Raw genomic sequence first — 21,754 nt, 5'->3', positions numbered from 1 at the left:
GGTAAAACAAAAAATTGAGGGCGTTCAGCATTAAAAAAAAAATTGGACGTCATTGTGTGCAGCCCATTTTATTAAATAAAGTTGGGTCAAACCAATGGTTTGTATTGTAGCACTTTTCCCTTCAACAAGTGAAAATTCTGCTTTTAAATACAGTCTATGTATACCTATCACACTATAAAAATTATTTTCATTCATATACAAAACTATTACTAGGATTGCATATATTTAGGATGACGCATACTCGTATATGCAGTCTTTGAAATAAAGCAAAAATTAACATAAAAAGGGGTTAACATAATGCTCGATTTTAAGGGTTAATTGTGTGAGTTAAGAAAAATAATTATATTTTTTAGTGTCATGGAATTTACCGTTAGCTTTTTGAGTTTATAAAAATTTGGAAAAGCTTGCGGTTTCGGAAATATAGGGTGTCAAAAATTCAAATTTTACGATTTTCAAGAGGTGATAACTTGAGAGGGGGTGGGGATGAAAAAAAAATTTCTTCTAACGAAATGAACTACTTGTTAATGTCTAAAAGCCCCTAAAATTTCAAAGTTCTAGAATATAGGATCTAGAAGAAAAACGACATCAAAAATTTGGAAAAAAAGGACTTTAGATAACGGTAAATTTCAACGGCCATTTTGTTTTTCTAAAGTTTAACTATAGTATACTGCGCTAGGGGAAGCAAGCCGCTGCCTTTCTGCGTTTGCGAAATTTCAAAAATGCTTATGGTTTCATTGCAACAAATATTTAAAAAAGGCCACTTTTAGGGTTTTGGGGGGTTATAACTTCTAGAGGGGGGGAGATAGGTAAAAATTTTGTTCTACGAAAATAAGTTTCTAGTAAAGATCTATGTATTAAAATTTCAGCTTTCTATCTTCAAGGGTGTAGAAGTTTTGTAAACAGACACACGGACAGACGGACGGACGGACGGACGGACGGACGGACGGACGGACGGACGGACGGACGGACGGACGGACGGACGGACGGACAGAGTGAAACTAATAAGCACTTTTTTCAAAAATTTTTTTGGAAAAGTGCTAAAAAAAACTTAATGATGGCGTGTGTGATTTAAAGAAATGATCATCTCAAAAATACATAGATATTATCATATATTTTTAAAATATGATTTACATGTAGATCATAACGGAGTCTATAAATGATTTCTAATTGATCATAAAGTCCCTCTATCAATTGCGCTTTCCTATTAAAGTTTTTAGTACAATAGATTGGATAAAAAAGAAACTCTTCTCCCTATTTCATTTTTAAGTTTTCATTTATAAATTTATAAATGAAAGGCGTCGTCTGTACTTGACGGCATAATAACAAAAACCGTACTAGGTACCTATATCAGTCGCCATTAACTATAAATTATAAATATAAATATGTAATAAAATATTTATATGCAATTGTTAAATTGAAATTTTTAATGAATTCAGTGTGATTTCAATATATTTAAATACACCTACATAAAGTATAGTTGTATATCTATTGTTTTTTTTTTACAATATATGCAATTTACCATAATAAATATAGTATGTATAGAATTTTTATAGTATAGTTTAAAAAAATGGTATAACAATAAATAATTCTCTTGAGAGATTTTTTTTTAATATTTATTTATCCTCAATCGATATTGAATTTCATATTTTTTTGTAATTTTTTTCCTTATACCAGTTAAATATACTTTTGCACAGTATAAATAATTGTACAATAATAATCACTTATATACTATATATATACATATATATGCCATACTTATGATATATAAATATTAGTATTTCATATAATTATAACAATGTATAACAATTTGTAAATATATTTTTTATTCATAAATATTTTCATTTAAAATAATACGATGATGATGCTTTTCTTTTGCGTATGTGTACATGTGTTTTAGGTATACTCAATAATATGTATACAATAAATAAAAATAATGATAATGATGATTATGATGGTGATGAAAACTCACTCCCCCTTTTTTATTTTTTTAGTTGAAAATAAAATACTCTTTATAAATAAACATACTGAATATACATATGTATATACACTTATTTTTAACTGTTTTATTACTGCTGTTATTTTTCTTAAACATAATTCTATACTCAGAAAAAAAAAATTGAATCAAATGGGAAATGAATGATTTTCTGATTCATAAACATGCATAACATGCATAATACATACAAACATATTTATAGATAATGTATAAGTACAATACATGTTTTCATTAATATTTTATAGTCTCTTATAAATAGTGGTTTTTTTTTTCTACCTTTTCGTTCACATTGTAGTTTTAACCCCTTTTTTTTAAGAAAATTTTTTTTTTTTTATGTTTTTAACCTTTTAGTATACCTATCAAGAATCATAATCATATCATCATACTATTTTATCTTAAAATACCAAAAACTTTTTTATCTTAATGGAAATTAGTAGTGTAATAGGCACATTCTTATTGATTCCGCAACTATAATGTTGTATTAGTAAAATTCATAACCAAAAACTTTATTTTAACAAATCGTCTTTAAAGTTTGCAATCATTTTTCGTAAAAGTGTATTTCATATACATATATATACATATAACTAGTTATATTAGCTTCTAAACATATGCGCAAATCAAAATAACATATAGTAGAACAAATTTTAATAACCAGAATTCATAATAGTATCGAAAACATTTAAATACGTACGATTATCCAAATAGTAATGAATTTTGTTGTTATTAAAAGAAATATGTGGATTTGATGACTCAATTTTTGATACGTCACTCACGTTAATATTATTTTATAAATATCTCAAATTTAATAAATTCCTGCAGAGGCGACCGTGATGTTATATTAAAATCCTATTGATTTTTGTATTGATAACACTGTGTAGTGTTCCCCTTTTGACACCTTTGTGCAAAAAATAAGGTTTTGTGCACTTTTTTTTTTTGCACTCTCAAAAAAAATTTTTTACTATTACTTTTACCTAACAAATATTACAAAACTGATTTGTACAACTCTTACAAATAAGTTTTCAGAAGAATATATCAACGTAACGACGCGTTTTATTTTGCTTTAATACTGACGAGACGAGGTAGAATGTTCTTCAAAACTTTTTAAGTTTTCAGATCAAAGCCAGATATTTGGAATAAATAAAGTAAATTTTCAAAACAAAATAAAGAAAATTTGACATTCTATACCGGCAACAACAAAACTTTTGAAGAATATCCTATCGCGTCTCGTCCTATGTTTTACAGAAAGTGGGTGATAATCTTTGAATAAATTTTGAAGATAAAACTTCTTCTGAAAATAATTGCGTTCTTTCTTCTTGCAAACAATTAGAATTAAAAAAATATTAAGATTTTATTTAGTTCGGTTTATTTTTACAAAATTATTGCACAAAGTTATTGTGCAATAATTTTGCATTTTTCATTTTGGAATTTTTTTTGCAGTTTTTGAAATTTCGCAACGGGAACACTGACACTGTGTACACCGCCGCAGTGGTTCTCCAACGTATACACTAGTTTGAATATTATTATTTGAGTATTAGTACTTATTTTTGATTAAACCCGTTTAAGGTTAAAGGTTTTCTTTATTGTATATAATTCAGTTTTAACCGAATTGTTGAATTTATTTTATTCTTTCTTTTTTTCTTTTTAAAGTTGATGGCTTTTTTTTCGGAAATAATTTTATTTAAAAAATCAAAACCTAAAATGAAATTATACAATTTCTCATAAAAAAGAAAAAAAAAAAACAGGAAAGGATGCGTACAATTTTTTTTTTTAAATATAAAAGAATTTTGTATGTGTATTATACGCGTTATTATTACATGTTTGTCTGTTATATGTGTACGCATTTTCTAAACAATTTTTGTCAGACATCATCTTTTTGTATATCAAAACGAGTCAGTGTCAGTCAGTCAGTCAGTCGGTAAATAATATACATATCTACACATGCATTATATTTATATATGTACAAACTTATATAATATTTTTACCCAACCATGTTGTAATAAACAAAAATATAGATATAAAATTTTAACAAAATGTTATTCAAAAAGAAGTAAATAAGATCAGTAATATAGAAAAGGAAGAGTTCATTTAAAAAAGGGAAGAAATATTTAAAGTTCTTATTCGACAAATGAAATATTAAAAGGGGTTTTTTTTATCCTTTAAAAAAAAAATCAAAACCAAAAATATCTTGTGGAAAAAAGTTACATAAGAAGGCAAAAAAGAAGGCTAAATTCAAATTTTTAAATTTTGTTTAAAGAGGGCAAAATACTTTTTTTCATATAATAGATGACTAACGAATAAAAACGATTTAAAACCGACAAGGAGGCAATATATATAGAAGAAAAAATAAATTTAAAGGAACACTTTTTTTTTTTATTATGATAAAACAAATTTACATACAGCAACACTGATAAATAAAAATCATGAATAAATAATATTTTAAATGAATGTTCCAGATTTTGATTCCATATTTATAATAATTGAAAAAAAAATGCCGCTCAGCAAACTGGGCAAAATATAAAAATGCCGCCAATAAAAATGGTCACAATACAAAAAATTCCGTCTAACATTGGGCCAAATACAGACATTCAAATTTTAGTCTAAAAGAACTACCAACTTTGCAACAGCTGAAACTTTAAACAAATCTTTTAAAATATTTTTAAACGCGTTTTCTGACTATTTAAATCTTTTTCGTGTTCATTAGGAACTCACAGAATCCGCCAATGTATAGAATATGACAATATTCTATAGTTGTAGCAAAAATATTTCTGGAGATATTTAAAAAGAAATAATTTAAACGAGTTTTCTCTTTTCGCTTCTTATTTGAAAGTTATATTGAAGAATACTTGTGTATAGTAGTCCCAGTCTTTCGTCCAGTATGAAGTGCTCAAATATTTTGCGTCTCAGCATGGCCAAAACAAGTTTTCATAATAAGAATCAAAATTCAAGATTGCAAATAGTTCAATCATATAATATATACCAGATGCATGTTAGAAATTCTATATGCAACTAGGAAAAAGAGAAATATTGTTAATATATGTATGTTTATGTGCGTGTGCTTGTTACTGTTAATGAATTGAGTAATTGCATAACACACATTCTGTTTTTACCATTTTTTTCCGCATTTCAACTCAATTATTTTAAAAATCCCTTAAGCTAATTTACTATAAAATATAAACTATTATTTGGTGTGTACGCATATTTTATGTATATCCTTATATTATATAATTTTTATATATATATAAAAAACCCTTCTGTAACTACATTAATTTAACAATAAAATGTAACAGAAATTATTCTTAAAATCATTCAACTATAAGTTAATTTTGACAAAAACCGATTTTTATTTTACCCTACACATGGAATACTATACATACATGAACCATACAGTTATACAATGAATTTCGGTATTGAATACATGAAGATAAAAATACAAAATTACTAAAATAAATTCTTTTTTTTTTTTACATATTTACATACGTATATACAAAAATATGAACGGAATAGTTGTTTAATGTCGTCGTATATATGAAAAAATCATGCTCTCAATTTATAGTTTCATTGTATATACACAACAGTATAAATAAAATATACATATATATGTATTTATTTTGTTTTTAATGTCAAAATGTATAACTTTTTCTGATAACAAGGAATCAATTTAACAAAATATCCTTTTGTTAAAAATGTGTAATAATGTACAAATTTTAATCTATACTATATTCTATTAAATGACTTTTAGATAAACATATATACACACTTTTACTCTTTGTATATGTTTAATAAAAAAATTTTATTAGTGTTATACAGAGTAGTTCGGAAATAATGCTTAAGTTAATGGGAGGGGGGGGGGGGGGGTTGTATTCCTTAGAGTATTCCTATTATAATTCGAGAAAGACGGCCCAAAAAGTAAAATGTAGTTAGTTGTTTTGGATTCATCTGGAGCCATTCTATCACCTTGTTTCGGGACGTATTCTAATACTTATAATATAAATATCAATTGTAAAATTAATGGCAATTGAGTAAAGAAATCAAATAACTAAATACGTATATGATAAATATTAATTAATAAATTTAATAAAAAAATTGCTAATATTAAATTTTAAAATTAAAATGTAATTAAAATGTAATAGTGTTAGCAAATCATAGGAATTTTCCCATTTTGTGGAGATTTTGAAACCTTAAAGGTAAAAAAAGGAAAATGACAAAAAATCGTGAGAAAAGTCTTCCAAAAATTTTTAATTAATTTCTCTTTAATGTAGCAAGGAAAACTAAATCCGGTTGCCGTTAGCTCACAAAATATAAAAATTTATATTTATATACTGGCCCAGCAATAGTCATTGCAGATGATTTGAAATGGCCTTGAATTTTGTCTTTTTTTTTGTCCTACTTCGCTCCTTGGAGAAGCATAGGGCTGGTGGACGATATTGTAGATATCCATGAACCAGTTTCTTACGTCATTGAGTTGACTAGGTAGGTGACGAGCTAATCGTAGTTTTTATATTAAATATTTAAGGTTATTGATATTTACTGTTTTATTTTGCTGGTATTTTCTTATATTGGATATTATTGAAATATGGCAATTACTTAATATTATTTTTTTATTTTTATATGTAATGTGTATAAAGCTATATAATATTGAATATAATTTTTATAGTGACCTGTTGAATATAATTTTTATAGGTTTTGAACCCGAGTACCCTTCAGTTACCAGTATAACCACTGCACAATTGGTCAGGCAGAATTTTACATTACAAACTATAAAAAGTCTTGCCACTCTGTACGCCTTATCGTTTTATTTTAGCACCAGGATAATATTCTTGAGTGGTATGGTTACTATGAAGCTCCGCAAGAATACGTTCATATTGAAATTTAGCTACGATACATGTCATATAAAAATCGTTTATAGAAAAATATTGCAATTGATATACCTATATAAGAGTATACCGATAAGATAGGCATCAGACTAACCATTTTCAAATAATAGCTGCTCAAATACAATATTTTGAATTGAAAAACTAAAAAATTTTCAAAAAACGCTAATTTATTATCTCAAAAAAACCAGCCATTTTTTCTCCATGTGCTACATCTTCTACAACTTTGCAATACATAACTTTCATTACACGCCTGCCGTTTTGCGGGCAAAATGATAATTTATGTAATTGACAAAAAAAAATTTCCAGAACTTCGCCCTAGTTTAAACAACTTCGAAACTATAATTCATCGGACAGTCCAACTCTCCAAAGATACGCCTAAACACCCCTTCCCTCCCTTTGCAACGGATCACCTTGTATTTCGTTATTTGAAATGTTAAAAAATTGTGAATTTGTCCTTAAACGATTAGTGATATTTTTAATCTGTCAATTTTATATTCTACATACCAACAAGAAATATTTTTTTTTATGTTTTTTTGTTATTATTAAATCTTTTATTAATTATCAAATATAATAGTAACAAGTTACTACACATATGAAAATTAATATTATAATTTTATTACTTGATATTACAATTTTAATACTTTCATAAAAATAATTGATTTGTATAGAGTACATGTTCGCACTCTATAATCTGTTTGCACTTTAAAATTGCAACAGATTACTGCAGTCGTATTCAGCAATTTTACGGTTTATGTTATACTGCTACATTTTATAAGTCAGAGAATGTTAAAAAGTTTTTTTTTTAGAAATTTTAATATATAGTATGAAACACGGTCCCAATAATTCTGGATAGCATAAGTATTGCTGTATTTAAGTATTGAACTTACAAATGCTATAGTTGCTGACAAAATATCCTCCCTGAATTGAACAAAATTGCCTCCCTGAAACCAGAATTTCAGTATAGTATTTGTATTATTAAATAATTCCAGCTCATACATAGCTTTGTAATTTTCGAGTTTTGTATTACAAATTGTTTCTTCAATTTTGAAGTCAAGAATACGAGTAAAACAAATATTAATCATAAATAATTTGTTTTGGGGCAAAAATTATAGTGTTGACACGATCAACTTTGACTATATTTTTGCCTTTTTTTCTCGGTTGTTAGCTAATTCTATTATTCCACACAAATTCCCCTAGAGTAAAATATCGTCATTCTTCTGTCATCATTAACTATATCATAATCATGAAAATGATAATAAAAATGGGTCGGTCATGCCCTTATTTTCGGTTAATAAAGTGCTAAATGAAACCAATGTAACAATAAATATATAAAAAAAAAAAAGAAGAAAAAGACAAAAAGCAAAACGACAATAAAAACAATGAATTAAAAATGGTTTTCTACATTTTTTTTGTTAAGGTTTTTTTGCTATTCCCTATTTAATTTAATTGTGTATGTGTGTTCATTTTATTTTTTTTTTAGAAAATATAAAGATAGGGATTATAAGAAAAGTAGGGATTCAATTTTTTTTTTAATTTCAATAATATTGCGTGATAAAATCATTTTGGCATCATAATTTATCATTCAATTTTAAATAAACACAAAATGAAAAATTTTTAAGCATATTTTGAGTACCTATGTCGGTATGTAGAATGCCTGTAAAATTTTATTAAAGAGATAATAAAATTTCGTTAACGTGCCTTGTGTAATTTAAATTCCACATTCAAAGATGGCCTTTTTATACTGTTTGTCAGATTTGTACTAAAAAAAAAGAAAATATAAATGGAAATTTGAAACAAAGTGGTGCATAAAGAATTGACAACCCTTCTTGATTTCGAAAATGCAATATTACGGTATTAATACACAATTCAGCAATTCTCACATAAGCTGAATTGTGCATAAATACTGGTTGTTGCTCTAACGGATTTATGTGTAGATAAACATTGACCTAAATTTAAACTATAATTTGCGTTTCAATTGTGATATAGAAATCAAATGTAGCAATTAAAACTATATTGTTAAAATAAGTTTAAATTAAAGTTGTGATATTAAAGCAGAAAATGTTAGCATTTTAGAGTATCGGTTCCTCGCATTTTTAAATTTTAAGCAATTTGGAAATATAATGCAGTCAGTTTCAATCGTTTTGTAAGTCCAAAAACGGATTATGCTTTAGCTTTTTATTTAAATAATTTAAGGTAGAATAGATAGATTTGTTTTTATATAGTTGTTTCTTTGAAATAAATGGAGGTAGAATAAATAGATTAATTTTTATATCTATATGTAAATAAAGTACCTGTACGTAAAAAAATTTGATGTAGCACATAACCGACCGCAATGTGTATTGTCTAGTTAAGGGAATGTGTTATAGAAGATTATAAAAATGCATTTTAAACAATTCTTTCCAATTGATAGGGCGTTAGAAAGCCCCTTAAGACTGTCAAGGTGCAGAGTATAATTGAGTCGGTTTCGATCGTATATTTTACCGATATGCAAAAAATTCATCATATACAATCACATATCGCACATTGGGAGGAAAAACGACACAACTCAAAAACATAACTTTGACTTTCTAGCCGAGTATATGAACAAATTTTCGGTATTATTTTGTTACTCTGCATTTTGACTTATGTCAACGTTCCTGCAAATGTGCGATATGGAAATTAATTAACAATCGAGATTATTAATGGCATTTTATTCATAGAATGTCTGCACTATTCGACATTTTTATACTACAGAATCCCTGATACCAAAGTTACAGTAATAAAGTATTTATACAAAATTCTGCGCATGAGTTTTAACTGTTGAATTATGTATTTATATCGCATTGCCGTAATTTTAAAATCAAACTATGCTTTACTTTCTACTTCCAATAGAGTTCACTCTACAATAATTCTCAAATATTCCTTAAACTATACAGTTGATCTCTTAATTTTTAATTTAATTTTCTGGGTAAAAAATAATTAAAAAAAAAAACAAATAATAATTAATTTATATATATAATTAAAGTTTTCATAATATAAGCAAAAACAAGATCTCAGAAATTAGTTATGCATTATTTTTAGTATCAAAAAATATTTGTGCATTTCCTTGTTTTATACGAAAAAATAATGGTGCATTTAAAGCATAGTAACCCTAACTGAATTGGCAAAAAAATATAGTAATCCTAGTTAGGTACTTCAGCCAACTAATTAAACAAAATATGACGGGAAATTTTTGTAATATTAAAGTTAGGGGAACAAACGCAAGATACCAAAGAGAGAAGAGGGAAGAGCTGCAAAATTAATTTTTATCAAAATTGTTAAACAAATTTGGTAAGGCATATAAATGAGAGTAGGAACCATAAAATATGGCCTACGACAAGATCAAATAGATTGAAAGGAGCGAAAATTAAAAGAGACAGTGTACAAAAGAACCCATATTTATTGTTAAACCGAATAAGCGACTTTGATTGAAATTTGTTTACAAGCCCACATGAACCAACCATTTGAATTTTGGCAAAGTATTATTTGGACAAATGAGTATTTTTTTTGTATGAAACCAGCAGGAGATAATTTGATTATTAAACGTCAAATGAGAAAAAAATAAGGCTGTGTATAACCACACAAGACATATAAATGGTGAAAAGATAAAGTTAAGGGTCTGGATGTCTTATAATGACTTAGGATCTTTATTAAAGAAAAGTCACTGCATCAACCTATTTAAAAATTCTGAATGCCATAGATGAACTATAGCCATAGATGCCATAAACAAACTATAGTCATTTCAATGCATCCTAATTTTATATTACAGAACGATAATGCTATAATGCATAAAGCCTGGAACATTAAAACATATTGATGTAATGCTAGTCAAAAAATTTTCGACTGGACTCCTAGACCTGTAACTTTAATATTTTAGAGAATCTTTGGCGTTATGCAAAAGTGTAACCATTCCAAGAAACTGATAGAACCGCCCAAGAAATTTAGGAGCTTAATTATAGTACATGAATGTCAATAGAAGCTCCAGCTTTACAAAATTTAATAGAATCGTTTCTCAATAGACATTAGAAGGTAATAGATGCCAAAGGGCATTTTAGTAGATATTGCAGTTTTACTTTGCATTTGATTATAATATCAAATTTTTTTTCTTTATTTGATTTTTATCTCAGATTTTCTTTTATGCACAAATAATTTTTGAGATTTTGTTTTTGCTAAAATATGCTAAACTTTTTAAAATTTTATTATGAAAACTTTAAATTAATTATAAGTTTTAGCACTTTTCCAAAAATTTTTTGGAAAAAAGTGCTTATTAGTTTTACTCTGTCCGTCCGTCCGTCCGTGGACACTTCTTTTGTTTACAAAACTTCTCACTCTTAAAGATAGAAAGCTGAAATTTAATACGTACATAGATCCTTACTAGAAACTTATTTCCGTAGAACAAAATTTTTACCTATCTCCCCCCCTCTAGAAGTTATACCCCCCCAAAACCCTAAAAATGGCCTTTTTTAACTATTTATTGTAGTGAAACCATAAGCATTTTTCAAATTTTACAAACGCACAAAGGCAGTTTCTTGCTTCTCTTATCGCGGTATACTATAGTTAAACTTTAAAAAAACAAAATGGCCGTTCAAATTCACCGTTATCTAAAATCCGTTTTTTCCAAATTCTTGATGTCGTTTTTCTTCTAGACCCCAGATTGTGGGAGCCTCAAATTTTAGTAGCTTTTAGACACTAACAAAAAGTTCATTTCGTTAGAAGAAAATTTTTTTCCATCTCCACCGCCTCTCAAGTTATCACCTCTTGAAATTTGTAAAAATTGAATTTTTGATACCTTATATTTCCGAAACCGCAAGCTTTTTCAAATTTCTATAAACGCAAAAAGCTAACGGTAAATTCCATGACATTAAAAAATATAATTATTTTTCTTAACTCACACAATTAACCCTTAAAATAGAGCATTATGTTAACCCCTCTTTAAATTAATTTTGCTTTATTTCAAAGACTGCATAAATCGTTCATCCTAAATATATGCAATCATAGAAATAGTTTTGTATATGAATGAAAATATTTTTAATAGTGTGATAGGTATACATAGATTGTATTTAAAAGCAGTATTTTTACTAATTGTTGAAGGGAAAAGTGCTACAATACAAACCATTGGTTTGACCCAACTTTATTTTTAAATTAATTTACCTAACATGATTTGAATTTGATTGATTTTTACAAGAATACGGCTCATTATTGAAAGAAAGACTTAAAAATTTGCATATGCAAATAATTTTTTGGATAACTGTATTTATTCCTATCTGTTTTTATCCCGATCTGATAAATCATGTTGATAGTTCATGTTTATCAGATCGGGTGTATCATTTTATTGCATATAACATTTTATTGCACATTGTAATGGTTAATATGAAGCAATGAAATGTGAAGACAAAACTTCGCCACTATTCAATAAGGATTTCGTAAGAAGTTTAGATTCTTTAAATTTGAGTTCTAGAGAAGTCCTTCCAATTTTACTTTTTTGTTTAGATGTGTGTGTTTGTGTTTTAATAAAATATTTATTAATTTTAATCACATGTGGCGAATTTTCTTTTCATTCTTTTTTTTCTTCAGGTTGTTAGGGCTTTTATTTTGCAGATTATTGTCGTTACTTTCCTTTATAGAAAATAAAAAACAGAAAAAATTTATTGTTTCTCTCGATCGCATCACAAAACAGTAAAAATAAAAAGAGAAACGAGAATCAACAAAAAACAAAAAAACTCGGAATTTTTCTCACAAAAGTTCTCTTTTTCCGATATTTGTTGTATTGTTTTGTTTTTTGGTATTTTCTTTGTCAAAAAATTATAATAATAATAATTATTCGCTTGCTCGCTCATTTTAAGTTCTCAATTTTATTCCAACAAAACAATTATTATAATTTTTTATATTTTATTATTATTATTGATTCTTTTGATCTCTCCTTATACTTATAAATTTTATTGTATAGGTTATTGTTATATCACTATTGTATAAAAGTGCTATAAAATGTATAATATGCTATAAAATGTAAACACAGTAAGGATTCTTTTGTTATTTTGAATAATTATTTATTTTATTTCTCTTTTTTTTATTTCTTATAATTTCACAATCGAATTCTGATATATGTATATTTATAAAATTCTTTCTTATTTTAAATTATTTACTTACTTCTGTATTTACTTACCTTAAACTCTTTGTTATATGAGTTTTGTGATTTCTTTGAAAAGGTAAAAACAATGTACACGCAGCATACACAATAATACAAGAATAAAAGTACATAATATGTCATGTAATTTTGATTGAAATCGATGGGAATTTGTGTATATTTCGGGATATTTGAAATAATAATTATAAAAAGAATGAAAATAAAAAAAATAAAAGATCTTTGACTTAAATCACTTTTTTGTTATAATTTTTATTTTTATTACATTTCCCATGGATTTTTAAGAATAAATATACTTATATATACAATATATGACAAACATAATTAGTTGTATACATATATACATACAAACGTTTAAACCATTTGTGAATATTAAGAAATAATTCCCCTGTGCGTTTTGTCATAAAACTACATGGGTATAAACGTACATTTAGCTGGAAATGCAGGGACTGAAATAGTTTTCCAGGTCAAACAGTTTTCCGGAATGTGCATATAGAAAAATGATTGTATTTTTATTTAATGATGAAGTTTCTTATCCTTTTCATTATTATATCTAAAATAGAATCATGATTAAGATTTTCGTTGTACAAAATCAATTAAATTGTACGATTATACATATTGTGTCCATCTTAATATATGTATATATATTATATAAGAGCTGGTCAAACTATAGAAAATGAAAAAATGAATGTAAAGACATTTTTGACAGAAATTTCACAATTTCTTGCATTGCTGGTTTGCAAATATAAAAAAAAATTCAAAAATTTATAGCTTCTTCCTCCAGGTGTCACGTTTGACAAGTTTTTCCATTTTTCCTATAATATAAAAGTCTATAAGCAACAGCAGAATTGTAATTTTTTTGCCAAATACAAGTATTCGTTTAACTGTACATGTTCAAAGTACTTGCTTAACTGTACATATTCAATTATAATATCTTAGATTCGGAATAAGTGAAAGGACAATTCAAATATTAAACTTATTGAGAAACCAAAGTAATAAAGTGCAATATTAAAAGCTGATATGCAGAAAACTATCTACCCCAAAATTAGAAAAATTTTAGTTTGCAATTAGTGGAAAAACGTATATTATTGTGATAATTTGAGCGCTATATATTAAAAATAAAAAACTAGTATTTCTAAAAACACAGTTCTTATATGGTTACAATTTATGTACATATATCCAAAATAAATGAAGAGCTTTGAAAGCTTTGCACAGTCTTAAGAACTGCATTTCCAGAAACACCATTTTTCTTTAGAAGGAAAAAATGTTCTAACGAAATGCACTATTTATTAATGTTTAAAAGCTGTTAAAATTTCAGATTTTCACAACCTGGGGTCTACAAGAAAAACGATATCAAAAATTTGGGAAAAACGGGTTTCAGATAACGGTAAATTTAAGCAGAAAGTTTACTTTTTTAAAGTTCAAATGTGGTATGTCGCGATAAGAGAAGCCAGCCACTATATTTCTGCGTTTGGAAAATTTAAAAAATGTTTATGGTTTCACTACAATAAATAGAAATAAGTTTCTAGTAAGGATCTATGCGTACTTAAAATTTCAGTTAAATAGTCTTCAAGGGTGTAGAAGTTTTGTAAACATGTCCACGGACGGACGGACGGATATAATAAGGAATTTTTTTTCAAAAATTTTTTGGAAAAGTGCTAAAAAGAAGAAAATTATGTATAGTTAATACCAAAATAAGAAAACATTAATATCTAAAGAAAACCAAAGTATAATAAAGTTAGGTCAAACCAGTTGTTTGTGATGCATATTAAAGAATTGCAAAACTTAACAGCTTATAATTTAAAAATATTAAACTTTAACAGCTTTTTAATTGGTCCATGGCTCATATACACAAGTCAATTTTTGATTTCACTTAGGAATTTAAGTAATGCTCTAATTTTTCTCATATACTCGGCTATAGTATATGAAATAAACGAGGTGCCCCAATTGTATAAGAATGAGAAAAATGTAGAGTTCTCAAACGAGGAACAATTACAAGGTGATACAATTAATTTTAAGGCGTACTTGTTAACACAAGTATCGTAAATGCATCGACCAGTCCAGTTTGGAGTCGATCAGTAACTAAATATTTAAATTCAGAGATTAATTCAATTCTAAAACAATCAGAATGACAGTTAAACGAATTAAAAGGATTAGATAAATTAAAAATATGTCTCATATATCACCTATCACATGCAGGCGAATGAACATATAATTGAAAATGATGTGAAAAGTCTAAATAAATATTAAAGTTCATTTTAATATATAATTGTATTTATAAGCTGTAATTGTTGAATGCAGGTAACAATAAGAATGTATGTAATACATAGTCCTGCAATAGTGTAAAGTTATTTTCGTTATATTTTTTTTATTATATATAGCAGAGGTGAGGATCCTGCGGCCTCGAGGCCTCTTTTGTATTTGTCTGCCCTTTAAATATTCAATTGCTTTCGAGTAAAAAACAAATGCAAATATCTCATTAAATATAGTCTAACTTAAATTAAATTTATTAATGAATTTGAAGTTGTTTATTTTAATTATTTACTTTTCATTGAATTAATTTTTTGTTTAAATAAAAAAAAATTTAATTTGAAATAAATAAAAATTAAATTGTACAAAAGCTGACAAAAGTGTTAAATAAAACTTTATAAAAGCTACATTTATTAGTATTAAAATTTGTGCAGCCTCCTTAGAAACTGTTATTTTGAATTTGGCCTCCATGAGATTACATGAGAGAAAAATACCATGACTTTTAAAAATTTTAGTAAGAAATGCTTTGCTAAATAAATTTAGGCAATTATAAGTTATAATTGCAATTTTGAAATGCAAGATATATGTATACTAATTTTAATACAAAATACCAATTTTCATATATTTTATTTAATTTAAATGATATTACTAATGATAATGAATATACATTTGCAGGTTTCATCAATTAATCGTGTTTTAAGGAATTTAGCATCACAAAAAGAACAACAAGCTCAACAACAGAATGAATCGGTTTATGATAAGTTACGTATGTTTAATGGACAATCAGGTGGTTGGACATGGTATCCAAGTGGTGCAACACCAGCTCATTTAACAGCATTGCCACCAACGCCAGCAAGTAATTTAACTGGTCAAATAACACGTGATGAATTACAAAAAAGAGGTTAGTTTTCTTTTTTTTATTATTTCTGTTATTGTTATTTATTGTAAATTAATATAATTTATTGTAATTACTGTATTATTGCATTATTTACTGCGAGTAAATAAAATAATTTTCGTCGTTATCTTTTATATATAAAGTGATATAAAAGTATAACCTGAACCTGGAATTACATTAATATATTTTCATTACATATAATTCGGTAATATGAACTTATAAGCTGAATAGCGAAATATTATATAATTTTAACTGTGCCGCTTCCGTATTGCGATTATTCAGTCAAAATATTACTGATATTCTTATATATTATAAAATGCATGAAAAAGTACATACGTATATCTCTTTATTTTCGACGAAATATTTGTAAAAATGCTTGTAAAATGTGAATTTCCTAATATTTTCAAAATGAGATTCCACTATGTTTACTTCGTTTCTAACATCGTTCTCGATGTTAAAGTACAATAATTGAAAAGTCTCAATAATTGGCAAAATTTATTAAAGAACGAAAAATTTTTATTAAGAATTAAAAATATCGTAGTCATTTACAATTACTTGCACAGATATAGGAAAACGCAAATTTTTGAAATAAGTGCAATTATATTTTCTATATTTCGTTTTTATTAGCGTGAAAGTAAATATTTCGGTACGTACCATAAGATATCCCTATATTATGCCCCATAGTCTCTTATAACTTAAATTTCTGAGGTTTTATTATACTTGCTATTCCTTTTTTTCCTATATACATTGTATCATTTTTTATACAAGAAACGTCTGTATATTTATACAATATATGTATGTATATTCAGTTTAATAATTATATTCTTATTAATCTTAATATAAAAAAAGAAAAACAAATGAAACAAATGGTTAAAAGTTAATGTTAAATTCCTTTCTTTCATTTAAAAAAACATATTAAATTACATTATAGTATATACATGTATTTATGTACGTACGTCCAACCTACCTATTATATTATAATATGTAATATAATATGTTATAATTGTATATATTGTATAAATAAAAGTAACATACTGGTCATGACAACTTATTTTTTATGCGCGGATCAGTAATTAATTAATGGATGCGTGGATTAACATATATGTATAAAGTAAAACCTGTGAAAGCGAGACCATGTAAACGACGAAAATCTGTCGTTGCCGGAAAAAAACTGAAACGGTCTCTTTCGATTTTCCCTCTGATAGTTTTTACTGTAATTAAGTAATTAAACTTGGCCTGTGTTCATTGAACATCATATAAGAATCACTATGATTAAAATTATAGAGGTTTTGATATCGGAAAAACTTAATTTACTGTTATTTTTAATATAATAATTCAGCTTAATTAAAATTTTAACGTAATGTAATTATATATAATAATTATGTAAATAGCAATACAATAGACCGTGTTAAAATTTCACGTTATACGAATCGAGTTTTTTTAAAAATATATAATTATAGTTAAAAAAAAAATATATATATAATATAGTAAATATTCGATTGTATACATTTGATATATATAAATTCTATTAATATTCAATTTTCTCTCTCTAATAATTGTTAGCGATAAAAGAAAAAATCGTTTTGTAATCGATGATAGATTGTGTAGATTGTACGTAGAGATGAGGTAACAGAGCAACGCGACCAACTTATTAGGATATATTGTTTGACATACCCCTTTATCACTCTCTCATGAGCCTCCCTCTACCCTCTCCCCCCTCCCACAACTCTTTTCCATCCACCCCTTGATCAATTTGCAAGGCCTGGCAGACCGACGCAGCTCCGTTAGAATGAATACATATTCGACCAGTAAGTCCCTTCTCCTGTGGATGAGTATCCCACATAATCTCCAGAAAAGGTGCACTGAGGTTTTCTAATGCTGTAATTTTAATTTTAATCGGCAAGTTCCATCACTTTCTATGGATCCAGCTAAAATAACGTTTCAATTAAAATAACATTCAATTCCTAAATACTGAGTATAAAAGATAACAAAAGGTTTTTAACATCTGATATTAAATTTTATTTTGCCAGTAGCTCTTAGAATATAGTAGCATTATGAAAAATTAATATTGTTAAAAACTTTTTGATCAAAAAGAACAAAAAAATAGAAATTAAAAGAGTAATAAATTTTTACGGTCTTGCACCTACAACTTGATACATCTATTTTAAAATATAATACATAATATATATATATATAGCCAAATATCCATACATACATATATATTTTATTTAACTCTTTAGATGGCTGGCTGGCTGGCTTGCTGATTGTCTAATAACTGTCTGCCTATCAACATTTTTTTCTCTTTTCTGTTTTTTTTTTTTATTTCTTATTTTACCTGCCATTTAAATAACCCTGAAAAGTCTTGAAGGCAAAAATAATATCTATAAATGACGAAAAGAAAAAGAAGAGATCTTTTTTCCACTTTAATGAATTTTAAAATTTTTTAATTTACTCAAAAAAACAACAGCAACAACAAAAACTAATTCTTTTAAATATTTTTTACTATCGTCACAATCAACCAACTATACTATTATAATATATCACTGTCATCATATTATTATTACACAATCAGAATTTATCATCTTTTATATCAGAATATAATAGTCATGTTATACATATGCATATGTATTTATATGTGTATATATAAATAGATTATATTCCATTTAAAAAGTTTAAACATTATACGGGGGTAGAAAGAGAAGATATACTGTATGAGAGATTTCTCTCATATACCTGACTGACATAATGTTTGTAATATTTATTTTTAAAAAATGATCTATTCCCGCAATTATTTAAGTGCGCCCAAAGCATAATTGACATTGAATGCATAGCGTTATTTATTTTTTATGTTTTAACCGCATACAATTTCTGATATACAGTATCCCATTTTATATATTATTTTGAACATAATTTTAAATATAATAAAATGATACAAAGTCTCGAGGTTTTGTTTTTTTAATAATATTAAATTGTTTCATATTTATGTATACATATATGTTTTGCGGGTTTTTAACAATCCTTATAAATACAAAAGCATTTGCTTCCATTGTTTTTATTAGATTCGCAGTTTATGAATAAAAGTAGTTTTATATATGTTTTGGTTTTTATTATGAATGTATGTAATGGATGTACCATATATAAATTTTAATAATATTTCAAATTAATTACATATTGTAACTTTAAAATTGTGGTATTAATATGTGGACGTTTAGATTGTAGTTTGTACAGATGGGGTAAAAGCGTACTGCGACCAACATAAAGGATCTATTGTGTCCCCCTCTAGGTGTGGGATACGCCCCTACATTACCCTCTTCAGACCCAGCCCCCTGATAAATTCGAGTAATCAAAAAGGTTCGCAGACCGCAGCCCCGCTTTTACAAGTGAATGCGTAGTTCCCCAGTATTTCCTTTCTTCTGCGGGTGAGGACCCCAGAAGATTCACTAGGGTTTTCTCATCCTTTTCGCAAAATCTGCACGTATCCTCACTATCTGAGCCCATCCTCCTAAGGTGGTACCTAAGTCTGTAATTTCCCCTCAAGACACTGGTATTAAGGTACAGAGAATATGAAAGTATGAGAGTCGTCCACCTCGTCAATTAAAATTTAAAATTGATAATGAAGATGTAAATAATAATATAATATGTTCGATTTTATCTGCTCATAAAATGTCAAATATAATTACAAAAAGTTCAAATCCCGGCAATATTGTTCTGACTCAATATTCGTATAGCGATTTCGACAGCAAGACCAAAAATTACAGGCAATATATTTAGGCAATAGTGGATGAAACTGATTTTCAGTGTATGACTGAATATAGTGGAATAATTAACAAACTTTTTTTTCATTAAATTTTATCAATTAGATATATGTATCACCATTTTCTTTCACGTATATTTGTTTTTGCCTTATTAGATGTAACGCGAACGCAAAAAGCGTATTGTAATTTATAATATGTATTATTCTAAATTTAATTATTCCTCTCACCCCTCCCTCTCTTTCTCTATATCTCTCTAAATTGATATCAATTATAATATTATATTACAGTCTGCTAAAGCTTTTTAGTCTCTTTAATTTTATTATTAAATTATTCTACTCGTATTGATCATAACATGTAGCCGATCCTTAGTGCAATTTTAAAGTTTGTTTAATCATTAAAAAAAATTTAATTAATAAAAGTTGGTTATATATATTTTTCGAATTGCGCACTCTTTTTACTTATAATCGTATTCTAAACACCAGTTTTTTAAAAAAATAATATCCTAGAATTGTTTTATATTAAAAATTTTCTAAATTCGTACCCTATATTCATTTAAAATTTTCGAAGAATTCATTCTTTAAATTTTAAAATTTTATGCGAGGAGCCAATGTTTTCACATCAGCAACCAAAAACAAAGAATATACTAAAATCTATAATAAGTGAAACAACCGGTTTTTGGCCAAAATTGGACTTATGATAGGTGCGATCTGGGGTGATAATATTAAAAATGAGCACGATCGGTCATTATTTTAGCAATAAGAGAAAGAGAAAACATTTTCAGGATAAGCTTTTGGTTTTTTTTTTAGAAAGTTAACGAAGTTGTGTGTAAAACGTTTGTAATTTTATCTTTGAAAAAGGATATTAAATTACATAATTGAATGCACCATGTAAGTACTAATAAATATAAATATATATATACCTTTTTTTTATTTTTTCTTACATATGTATATATACATAAAACGTGTTCCCACATATGTGTACATATACAAATTTAAATAGAGGGGGTGTATGTTACACATATGTAAGGTTTGTATTGGATGTACACATTATAAGAAAAATGCTTGAACACAAGATTAATTTGTTGTTTCATTTATAAAGCTACAAATATATATCAATCAGAATTAATATATGTATGTATGTATATATATTCTACAATTGATTAGCTTTATTATATAATATAAACTATATATATATATGCGAAATTACACATTTATTAAAATTCTTAAATTCGACCGATATTTTGTCTTTTACTAAAAAACAAGCCCTTTTTAACATTTTTCCAAAAAGTTTTGGAAGAAATAGTTTCCCTCTGTTCGTCCGTCCGTCCGTGGACATGTTTACAAAACTTCTACACATTTCAAGATAGAAAGCTGAAATTTTATATGTACATTGATCTTTACTATGGAAACATATTTGCGTAGAAAATTTACCCCTCTAAAATCCTAAAAATTGCATTTTTTTAATATTTATTACAGTGAAATCATAAGCATTTTTAAAATTTTGTAAATACAGAGATATAGTGGCTGGCCACTATATTCTACCGCGCCATACTATATTTAAACTTTAAAAAAAACAAAAAGTGCCGTTAAAATTTACCATTATCTAGAATCTGTTTTTTTTCTAAATTTTTGATGTCGTTTTTCTTCTACACCCCCGGTTGTCAAAGTAAAAAATTTACAGCTTTTAGACACTAATAAATACTTCATTTCATTAGAAGAAACGTTTTCCCACCTCCACCCCTCTCAAGTTATCGCCTCTCGATATGTAAAATTTGAATTTTTGGCATCTTATATTTCCAAAAAATCAAGCTTTTTCAAATTTCTATAA

At 26.7% G+C, this 21,754-nt stretch overlaps 1 protein-coding gene across 9 annotated transcripts in view; it reads left to right on the top strand.

The window, feature by feature from the left end:
- The window catches only part of LOC129606923 (paired box protein Pax-6), a 277,309-nt gene that overhangs the window by 211,242 nt on the left and 44,313 nt on the right, over positions 1 to 21,754 (top strand). For all 9 annotated transcript variants that reach the window (XM_055517576.1, XM_055517582.1, XM_055517571.1 and 6 more), the window contains one exon: positions 15,953 to 16,178. In XM_055517576.1, the coding sequence (XP_055373551.1) occupies positions 15,953 to 16,178 (226 nt within the window). The remainder of the gene's footprint in view (positions 1 to 15,952; positions 16,179 to 21,754) is intronic.

The sequence above is a fragment of the Condylostylus longicornis genome, unplaced genomic scaffold, assembly GCF_029603195.1.
Source record: "Condylostylus longicornis isolate FDR11 unplaced genomic scaffold, ASM2960319v2 ptg000003l, whole genome shotgun sequence".
In the NCBI taxonomy this organism is placed as follows: domain Eukaryota; kingdom Metazoa; phylum Arthropoda; class Insecta; order Diptera; family Dolichopodidae; genus Condylostylus; species Condylostylus longicornis.
This window is presented reverse-complemented; position numbering and strand designations above follow the sequence as displayed.